A 10,950-nucleotide genomic window follows, 5' to 3' on the forward strand; every position below is an offset into this window, starting at 1 on the left:
TATTGCCTGGTTCATAGAGTTCAGAGCTATAATACAGAGTTCCAATGTGGAGAGTCTTCAGTCTGTATTAACCTCAGCACCACCAAAACTGGTCTATTTCAGACACACAGATGTTTAAACCTTTGGTCTGTTAAGCTTGGCCTTCAGCAGGAACCAAAGGCAGTGATAAGCACCCGCTTTACACGTGTAGCTGTACATGGGTCTGCAGCAGAGTCCCTCTGTGCTGGTCCTGGGCTTTCTGTTCAAACTTAAACATTTAGATCCTGAACGACCTTGTGTGTCCTTGCTTGAACGGTCATTTGTATCAGTTAGTGGGACTAAAGGCAAAGGATTATAATGAAATTTATTTTGAATTATTGATAATTACGTGATTCTCAAACCAGAAACCCTGGATGACCAGCCAGATCCGCACACTTCTCAAAGCCCGGGATGCTGCCTTCAGGTCGGGCGACTGAGTTCTGTACAGGTCTGCTCAACCCGATCTGAAAGAAGCTAAGACGGACCATAAAAGTAGCATAGAGTCCCACCTGTCCAGCAACAACACACGGGGGGTGTGGTTGGGCATACAAGACATCCTAAACCACAGAGGCTGCACTGTGAAAACAGGAAACTTAAGTGCGCCACTGCTGAAGGAGATAAACACTGGAAGTAGAAGTACTGAGCATCTCCATCATAGTCAGCATTGGCAGTGAAAACAGGTACTTTTACAGATATTCAGATAAAAAACAAACAAAAAAACATTTCAGATTAATATCTCTGAGAAATCAAACTTCACCTTCATTTTTCATTGATATATTTAATCCCCATGTAGCTACTGACAGTCCACACAGTGCTCAAATGTGTTTTTATTCATTAATATACAACAGATTATTTTTTGAAGTTCATGTTTAGCTCAATTGATCATCATGTGAATGCAGAGAAGCAGGAAAGGAGGAGGGCTGAAACTGCACGTCAGAGGTGATTTCACAATTGTACTGATGCTGTTGTGTGTATAAAGAACGATCAGCAGCTTTCAGCCAGCCAAACGCTGTCTATACACACGTAAGTATACAACTGCTCACACAGCATCTCTGTTTGCTCTTTATGTTCCTTTAAATTTGGCAAAAATGACCCTTTTTTACCCATCTTGAGGTAATCAATTAAAAATCATTTCTCGGTCCAGCATGTTGTACAGTGCGTTCCCAGGCAAGTTTTTGGGGAGGCAGAGAGCATAAAATCTTTATCAGTAGTTCAATTCACAGGTACCTTAATGTGTTTGTGGTTTAAGGAGGAAGAGATGGAGACTATGAAGACTCTGCTGAAGGTTTATCTGCTGCTGCTGATCGGACCTCCTTCACTCTGGTGATGCTTCATATTCTCTTTTGTGTCCAGTCTGTGTGAAAATGTGCTCTCTGCTGCTTTTCAGTTTTTCACACATTTATTTCATCACGTGGGGTCAAACTTACTTTTTAGCATAAAGTACAAAAACATTCAGAACAATTCAAGTTTAATTAGCTATACATTTAAAAAAAAAACACTAATGATCCGTTTAGTAGCAAAATCATGTCATTTTATTATATCTCAGAAAAACTGTAAATGTAGACAAAGTAGTAATGCTACAGCAGCTTCAGCTACCACGCACCTTCCTGATTTCAAACTTTTAAAACAGATTTTAAATCTTTCTGTTTACTCATTAATCTTTTAACTTTGGTGCAGGAACAATCAGTGGGCCAGTACATCACCGAGCTCCAGGTGTCTCTGGATGAAGCTGAAGAGACGTATCTTAGCAGTCAAGGTTTCATCAAAATCGATGTTGATCTGAACAAAGGAGCTGAAGGAAAATACATCTACCTTTGGTACAAAAAGGCAGCAGCTCACCAATCACCAGGATTCAGCTTACATTCAATGATGGCATGAGCAGGGGTCTGATCACTGCAGGTTACCAGAAGATTAACAAGAACCTCAATGCCGGAACAAGCGGAGACTACATCTACCTGTGGTACTACAGAGGTAACTCGGAGTACGATGTTCCCATTGTGAACCTTCATGTCTCTATAGAAGCAAGAGAGGAAGCCCAGATGTTTGCATTTGGATGGGAGAGACTGGCCTGTGATCTGAACCGAAAGCTAGAGGAAAATGGATCTACCTGTGGGTGAAGAGGAGAGACCAACCTACATCTGTGACATCACTGCCAATGCTGACTATGATGGAGATGCTGACTACTTCCAGAATGGCTACATCAGAGTGGATGAAGATACCAACAGAGGTGCAGGAGGATCCTTTGTCTTCATCTGGTACCGTCAGACCACTAACTCTCAAAGAGCCATCACAGATCTGAAGATCTCCACTGATGATATAGATGAGATATTGTTTTGGTATATGGGCTTTACAAGGGTAACTACTGATCTAAGCAAGGGGGCAGGAGGAAGTTACGTGTACCTGTGGTACAAGAAAGACTCCGGTCATCCCGTTCGGGCGGTTTCTGTGATCGTCAACACAGCAGCTGTGGAGCAGTACAGATATCCCAGGGTCTTCATTAGACAAAAAAACCTCAACAGTGGGAACAAAGGTAATACGCTGTACCTGACCTTCAGTTCGTTTTAGTAACAGAGCTGGGAATGCTCACTGGGCAGAAACCAAAGAGTCTATGGTGTTCCTGTTTAACCAGTTTGATTGTTTTTCTTTCCTTTCTGAAATGATGTTCACCCACTGTGATCTCAGATCTTTGACTCCAACAATGATCATTGATCCTACAATCAATCTGTTTGATTAGCTCTGTCTCACTGTATTCTGATGATTGTCTCTGTTTCAATAAAGTCTGTTCAGCATATGAAATATCTTTGTATCATGTGTAAAAGCTCGGTGCGTATCAAGAGAATCTGAAGAAGTGAGAGAAGAGAGCAGCTCAGCAGGATCACTACATGACTTCATTTAGCAGAAACTTCACTGTGTGGACATCACGAGTTTACTTCTCATTATTCTCTGTGTCAGGGTAACAGGACAGCTAAAGAATGATTCACAGGTACCAGCCCCAGAAACACCGCCCCGAGGCAGCCACCACCCTGAAAGGAAGAGCAGCCAATCACCGATACTCATCAGCATGACAGAACTCTGTATTACTGGAGCTGTTAATGTTTTACTGATATTTTACTTTTTATTAACATGAGTATTATTGGTAACAGTAGCTGTAGAATTAGCAGTGTCGGGTAATTTCCTATAAAAACCAGTTCAAAAAAGGATGCACGCTAAGAACAGTTACCACATGAACCATTATACACACTCCAATATATCTAATGTTCTAACACATGACAAAAATTCTATTTATTTTTTTTATTTTTTTAACTTTTTATTTTTGTACTTCAGTACATGCAAACAAAATATGAAAAAGGAACACAAAAGAAACAAACTAAAAGGTATAAAACACACCTAATCTGTGGGGGAAAGAAAAGAAAGAATAATTATACACCTGTATATAGAGATGGGGCCAGGGAATACCCAGCACTAAGGTGACATTGGATGTCCTGGTGGTTTTTGTCCATAAAACTACTCATCTAAGATTAACACAAAATTATTATTCTGTGCTTGATGTGCCTCACCTTTGACCCTGGCTTTTCCCTGCCTGACTGCACTAGGACATATTGCCACCTAATAAAATAACACATTGATTCCTGAAATTCCTGTTGGTTTGAAAGTCCTGCGTTTTGGTCCTGCATCCACCCTGATCATGTATTTCTCTTTCATTCTGCTTCCTCTCACCTGTTTCTCCGTGTCTCCATGGAAAGAGCACTGAAACACCTGAAAGACATCTGTGTAAATGAGGACATAAATGGAAGACTGGGCTGGGTGAGTGGGACAGATCTCAGTACTCACAGTTCATAAAGACATTCAGCTGCTGAACAGCAAAACATTCAAACATGGGCGATATCTGTGTTTGATGAAGCAAATGAAAGTGTTGCTTCAAGGACAGAGAGCTGATAAAGCTCTGAGGTCAGCAATGGAAATGATGAGATTTGGTTAGACTGACAGATGAAGCTTCACATTCATTTTCCTCCATGTGAAGCTTAGAAGAGAGAAACCACCATCCAGCTGAGCTGCTGTTTATCAACCATTTCATGTTGTTTGTAGCACAGAGTTCCCCAGTGGAGAGTCAGAGTGCTGTGTGGCTGTGATGTGACAGCATCAGGTCACTAGTTTAAATATTCTTACTGTAATTTTGATTCATGAAGCAGCACAAAATCTGTAAACTCATCTGTAACTATTGTGCTTGTTGCACAAACTCTTTGTCCATGTGTGAAAGCTGCTGTTCCTCTGAGGATTCACTGATTTGACCTTCAGCACACGTCACTGCTGCATGAGCTGATCTGTTTATAGTGAGCTGAGCTCCCAGCTGTTCATGTTCACTCATATTTACTGTGGAGCCCGTCATCACTGTTGATGATGTCACATCCTGTGTTGAAGGCTCTGAGCCACGGTCAGATGGTAGTGGTGCTGATGGACATTCACACAGAGTTTAGGATGAGTATGTGATTTTTAGAACATCAGCTGGTGCTGACACACACTGTGTGTAAATGTGTGTGTGTGATAGGACACAGCAGCTGTGTGTTTTGAGCAGGTTATAGACGGCTGCCACACTTTTGAAGGCAAATGTAAGTTATGACACGATGTTCAGAGCCAGATGAAAACTGAAGTCGAGTCCAAATAAAGTGAAACAAAGTGCTGCACTGGACTCTGATCAACAACATGACAGGAGTACCAGGACCACACCTGCTCACTCCCTCATGCTCTCACTGTGTGCTGGATGGAGACAGTGAGCAGTGCTGTGAGCAGACTTTACTGTGGAAGATAAGATGTGAGCTCACAGCTGTGCAGGGAGAGCACACAGTGAGGTTTTGCATACATCAGCATTTCCACTGAAGTGATGAAGCAGCTTTGAATGTGTGTTAATGAGTCTAAGCAGCAAACAGAGATCAGTGAGTGAATCTGCTGACACACAGAATCCAGAGCAGCAGCATCATGGAGAGGATCCTGCTGTGTGTCTGCTGCTTCTCAGGTAAGTCCAGCTCTTTATCGTCTACAACAGCCCTTAATACTCAGATCAGTCTCAGCCCCTGATAGACTCAGTGTCTCTACAAACTGACCCAGTCAAACTTTTTTCCTTTCAGGCTGGCTCGTCTCCACATGCTGTCCCCGTCAGTACCACTATGTTGATGATGCAAAGACTTGGACTGAAGCTCAGAGCTACTGCCAACAGACTCACACAGACCTGGTCTCCATCGAGAACACTGAAGAAATGAAGCAGCTGAACAGCACAGTTTCATCTGCCGCTCACAGCTCTGAGCTCTGGATCGGTCTGTACAGTCAGATCAGGTGGAGGTGGTCAGATGGGCTCACAGGGAGTGGAGCTGACTACAGGAACTGGGACACTTCTGAATATGAACCAGATTTTTACTCTGGGGTTCAGTTCTGTGTGTCCTCTTTAGAAGGAAAATGGTGGGATTTTCAGTGCAGAGAGAAGCTCCAGTTTATTTGCTACAGAGGTACAAAAAAAACCTACATTTGATTTTAAACTTTTAAACTTTAAACTTTGATTTCACTGCATTATTCCAAAGAAACATTTCCATTCCAAAAATGGATTATGTTCAACTAGACGTTGCGTTTTCAGTGGGGGAAACGTTTCATCATCATCATCATCATCATCATCATCATCATCATCAGCTGACTGCGGGTTTCCCAAACCTTATAAACACCTTTGCACAATGGATAAACTTATACAATGCATAAACAATGGGCTGTGAGGTCAGTTTATGATCATTAATATGCAAACTGTCATGACCATTGACCAGCAATCAAAGACCATTTCATTCGGTGGGCTAGTTTCAGTCATTGCATAAAAGTACTTTTTAAAAGGTTAAGGAAACCTGCAGTCAGCTGAGACTGAAGAAGACTTTTGGATGATGATGAACCGCTTTCTCTCACTGAAAACGTCCCAGATGAATACAATCAACTTATTGGATTTCCTTATCTCGATGATTGAGCATGCAACAAGACAACACGTTTCTACGTTTTAACTTTCAGGATCTCAGATGAACCCTGAGTTTGATTTGGTGGATAAAGAAATGAGTTGGTCCGATGCTCAGAGGTACTGCAGGGAGAACTTCTTGGACCTGGCCACTGTCAAGAACCCCGGAGAGAACCAACAAGTCCATGAAAAGGCTCAGAGTAAAAGGGTGTGGATTGGCCTGCACAGAGAGCCACACATTTACTGGTCTGATGGCACAAAGTACTCATTCTCAAACTGGGCCAGTGGGATGAACCCGTTTAGGGGTATGAGTAAGATCTGTGCAGCTCTGACTCGTTCAGGAGAATGGAAGACTTTGTCCTGTGAAACAAGATTACCATTTGTCTGCTACAGCCTCCCTACACCTGGTGAGCTTTCACTGTCTTTCCTTTATGGATCACAAGCAATTTTACACACGGTGTTGTGCAAAAGTCTTGAGCCACCTGTGATTTCTGCGTTTTCTGGAGAGAAATGGGAAACAGCTGCAGACTTGACTTAATAAATCGTGCAATATGAAAATATAGTATATATAAGGTAAACCCTCAGAGAGTTCAAGATCAAGTTATTTTATGCTTGAGTGGTTTGCAGGTCAGAATTAGGTGGCTTAACAAACAAACAAAAAAGACTTTTCCATGGTGATGTATATTTAAGATAACAAATAGTAGATGAAATGCACTTAAAGCATATGTTACAGGCCTTCTCTGGATCCTGTTTTTAAACAGAAAAGCAGAGACAGGAGACATGAGCTGCGTTCGGTCTGCAGGCCTTTCCTTGTCTGAGCTACAGGAGCATTGCCACGGCTTATCACACCCATAGCTCCCTCCCCCTTGTGGCTATGCCACGAAATTACATCTTCACAACTTTAAGTGAAAAGTGCAATACCACAATGAAATAAGGCCTTTTACATCAACAAATGTTTTACAAAAAAATTTACTATTGTGAACATCCCCACATTCCTTGCCTACTAACATGTATAGATTGGGGAGCTATAATATACAGGGAAGGCGCCGGGGTGTGCACAGTGAGATGATGGAATGTGATATGGCACTGGGGGAAAGTAAGGTAACAAGGACTATGGTGGCATGGTGCAGAATGCTGTGTTTGGTGACTCGTGCACTTCAGCACAACTGACTGATGGATGCACACAGAGAGGGCTGGCCAAGGGTGTCATATGTGAAATGCGTAGCAGGCCGTCGTTCTCCAGGAGACCTCCTTAGAACTGATTCATTAGTCGGTGGGGTCACGTTAGGTGTATACTGTGCCCTTTCTAAAAGCGGCAGTCCAACTTCCCCTTCGTCGACTCTGAAAGGCACTTTAGTGACCCCTGATTTCTGTACCCTCTCGTATTCCTCCTCTCCAATGTTGTTGTTCTGTTCAGTGCTTTGGTGTCCGCCATCTTGTTCCATTCCTGTTTCCCTCAGTGCATTTGTTGCAGTTTGTTCCCCCAATATTGTTGCTTCTGTCCCCTGAGGTGTTCCACAGTTGACCTCGGCTGAACTCAACTATTTCCCCTGAGGGTATGGATACAGGTATGAGGAGCATCCCCTCTTGTGGCGATGCCACTCAATTACATCTTCATAACTTTAAGTGAAGCAGCTGTCCGTGTATGTCCTGTCGGGTAAGAAAGCCGACACTCACTGATTCTGATGCGTCGGGTCCTCACTTTGTGTTTACGTCTTCATGCAGAATCCGTGTACCTGCTCTCATTTACGTTTTTAGCAATGTGGTGGTTGTCGAAATTTTGTGAGGTTTAACCTGAGATTCTAGCATTTTGGGCAAAATAATTTAATATTTAAAAATCAATTCTGGATTTTAATGAATCGATATCACGTTATTAAAACTAGAATCGATTGTTATCGGAAAATCGATAATTAAAACCCACCGTAGTCAGTATAACCCAAGGTGAAAATGTCCAAATTGTGCCCAATTAGCCATTTTCCTTTCCTGGTGTCATGTGACCTGTTAATGTTACAGGGCCAAGGTGCAAATGGGGAGCAGGTGTGTTGAATTTGGTGTTATTGCTCTCATACTCTCTCATACTGGTCATTGGAAGTCTAACATGGCGCATTATGGCAAAAAAAAAAAATTCTCTGAGGGTCTGAAAAAAAGAATTGTTCCTCTACATAAAGATGGCCTAGGCTGAAAGAATATTGCAAACACTTTGAACCTGAGCTGCAGCACAGTGGTCAACACCATACAACAGTTTAACAGGGCAGGTTCCACTCAGAACAAACCTTGCCACGGTCGACCAAAGAAGTTGAGTGCAATTGCTCAGTGTCATATCCAGAGTTTGTCTTTTGAAAATAGATGTATGAATGCGTGGGGGGTCAGCCTCTTGGTGCTCAGACCATACGCCACACACTGCATCACTTGGCTGTTATCCCAGAAGGAAGCTTCTTGTGAAGATAATGCAAAAGAAAGCCCACAAACAGTTTGCTGCAGACAAGCAGACTAAGGACATGGATTAGCTGTGGTCTGATAAGATCAAGATAAACTTATTTGGCTCTGATGGTGTCAAGAATGTGTGGCAGCAACCAGGTGAGGAGTACAAAGATAAGTGTGTCTTACCTACAGTCAAGCATGGTGGTGGGAGTGCTGGTGGCACTGGGGAGCTACAGTTAATCGAGGTAACCATGAATGCCAATATGTAGTGTGACATACTGAAGTAGATGAAGCAGATCATGATCCCCTCCCTTCAGAAACTGGGCCACAGGGCAGTATTCCAAATGATAACAACCCCAAACACACCTCCAAAAGTTAGTGTGGGACAAAGACCATGTTTGTGTGAGACAATGTTAAGGATGAGAGGAAGCTTAAAAACACATCTACACAACAGTCAGACACACTGCAACTAATTTGAATAAAGTTTTTAAGAATGCATTCTAAAAAGGAGCTCGTCTTTTTGTCAGCCTCGTTTTGTGCGAGAGACTTGTTCATTTCTCTAAACGAGATCAAATGAAAATGTGGGACATTGTCTGGACCTGTGTGATATGGAGAATGAGGGCTAAACATGCTCTGCAGTCCCACCTAGAGCATTCGCTGCTCCCTGCAATCAGTGATGGTTTAAATCAGCTAGGAATCTCCTTCTGTGCTTAAATGCATAAATATGATGGTGGCTTCATTTAGCTTCTGTTTCTGTGTCTGCAGTAAAGAGGCAGGTAGTGAAGCTCACAGTACATGTGGAGGACCCTCCTGTGGATCTGAATGACTCTGCTGTGAAAGCAGAACTGCTGACAAGGGCAAGTTCCCACAGTCCACCTTTACACTCACACCGTTTATATGTATATCAATTTCCTGATTTTGAATGAAAAGAAAAGACATTGTGGCTGCTGTCTGACAGGTGAAGGAGCAGCTGAAGAAGAAAGGAGTGGGTGGAGTCAGTGTGAGGTGGAGAGTGCAGCCGTACGGGAAGCTCTTGGCTGGAGATGGAAGAAGAAAGAAGACTCTGAGAGAAAAAGAAAAATGTTTCAAAAGCTTTTCTGCTTGAATCATGTGACAGCCAATTAAACTTTATTATCCACACGTCATTCTCCCAGCTGTGTCTGAGCACAGATGTGGGCTAACATCTGTTTTTAGGCTCTTCTGTCACAGTGTTTGTGGGCGTGGCCTCTTCTTTGGCTTTCATACAGATAAATGCAGACGTGTTTGTGAGCTACAGGTTTCTGCTGACACATGTTCACTTTTGGAAATCAGAGGGACAAACATGCTGGTCACCCCAGTCACCATGGAAACAAGCACAGGAAATACAGCAGGCTGAAACTGTCTTGGTCCTGGCTCTTTGAATTTCTGGACTTTAAATATTTTCTATGTGATTATTAGTTTGCTGATTGTTCCTATTTCATCTTCGTGTTATTCCTCAGTGTTTCAGTCTGGAGGGTTTATTTCCAGTTACTGTTGATGTTGCTTTATTTTATTCCTTCACTGTTTCCCGTCTCATCCTCCTGTGATAAGTTCCTTCATGTGTCTGTACTTGTACTGTCATGTACTTATGGTTCGCCCTTCCTGTTTTATTTTTTTGTCATTGTTTTAAATCACATGACAGAAACCAGCGACGGCCAAATAAAACTTTATGAAGCATTGAAGCTCGTATTTAAAAAAACGGTTCATTACTCAAAGCTTTCTAACACAATTCTCTTTTGTGGCATCCAGTGGACAAAATGCAAGGAGCAGCTTAAATCTACAAATTAAAATGAGCTGCTTCATTATGATTGTCTACTCTGCAGAGCTAAGTTGGCAGCTTCTATTCAATATCATGTTACAGTTCTGATATCAGGCTACTGTTTATGTTTTCTGATTAATAAATAATTATGATGACTGAACCATACTTGTTCAAACATGTGCCCTCGTGTAGTCTCCCTTTGCTTTTGATTTCCTGACATTCATAAACATACCAGATACATGCATCATGTATAAAATAAACAACACACTCATAAAATAGGTTGGGAGTGTATTTGTGCTGCGAGATCCATCCTTCCAAGTAGTTACATAACTAACCAATGAACAAATACATTTATATTTAACATAACTTACTTACAGCGTATTTTTTTTATTTATTTTTGACCTGGGTATAGAATTGCTAAAAAAAAGAAGTCAAATAAAAACGTAACACACATAAGGTTTTTGTCCACCACAGATTCTTCAGCATCCTTCTCATTCTCAGAAGCTTTAGGAGCTCCTGTGCAATCACACACTGTCCCAGTAGCTCACAAACATACATGCAGGGGTCCTACACTGACAATACCAGACTTTGTGATTTTACCACACTGAAGATAGCTTCCAATAACTTTGTAACTTTGTGCCTCCAGATGCTACAGAGCTATTCAGACTGATGGATTGCCTAAAACCAGAAGAACCTCATCTATTCCCCTATTGTGACACATTGGCTGCTCTGAATAAGAGGTATGGCCAACCGC

The 10,950-nt window shown here is 42.1% G+C and overlaps 1 protein-coding gene and 1 long non-coding RNA gene across 2 annotated transcripts; both read left to right on the plus strand.

Annotated features, from left to right (window-relative positions):
* The first annotated feature begins 353 nt into the window (after positions 1 to 353).
* On the plus strand, positions 354 to 1,328 carry LOC120438963. Its single transcript, XR_005612280.1, has 3 exons — positions 354 to 698; positions 918 to 1,041; positions 1,268 to 1,328. It is a non-coding gene; the product is annotated as an uncharacterized LOC120438963 (long non-coding RNA).
* A 3,363-nt stretch (positions 1,329 to 4,691) lies between these two features.
* On the plus strand, positions 4,692 to 10,366 carry LOC120437833 (lymphocyte antigen 75-like). Its single transcript, XM_039608383.1, has 5 exons — positions 4,692 to 5,029; positions 5,142 to 5,516; positions 6,055 to 6,405; positions 9,185 to 9,276; positions 9,378 to 10,366. The coding sequence occupies exons 1-5, from the start codon at positions 4,993 to 4,995 to the stop codon at positions 9,522 to 9,524; spliced, it is 1,002 nt and encodes a 333-aa protein (XP_039464317.1). The 5' UTR covers positions 4,692 to 4,992; the 3' UTR covers positions 9,525 to 10,366.
* Positions 10,367 to 10,950: the final 584 nt, after the last annotated feature.

Source organism: Oreochromis aureus, linkage group 3, assembly GCF_013358895.1.
Source record: "Oreochromis aureus strain Israel breed Guangdong linkage group 3, ZZ_aureus, whole genome shotgun sequence".
NCBI lineage: Eukaryota > Metazoa > Chordata > Actinopteri > Cichliformes > Cichlidae > Oreochromis > Oreochromis aureus.

Coding starts and splice junctions, on each gene's coding strand:
- LOC120437833 (XM_039608383.1), top strand. CDS start 4,993: ATGGAGAGGATCCTGCTGTGTGTCTGCTGCTTCTCAG. Junction 5,030..5,141: donor GTGTGTCTGCTGCTTCTCAG/GTAAGTCCAGCT, acceptor TTTTCCTTTCAG/GCTGGCTCGTCTCCACATGC. Junction 9,277..9,377: donor AAGCAGAACTGCTGACAAGG/GCAAGTTCCCAC, acceptor GCTGTCTGACAG/GTGAAGGAGCAGCTGAAGAA.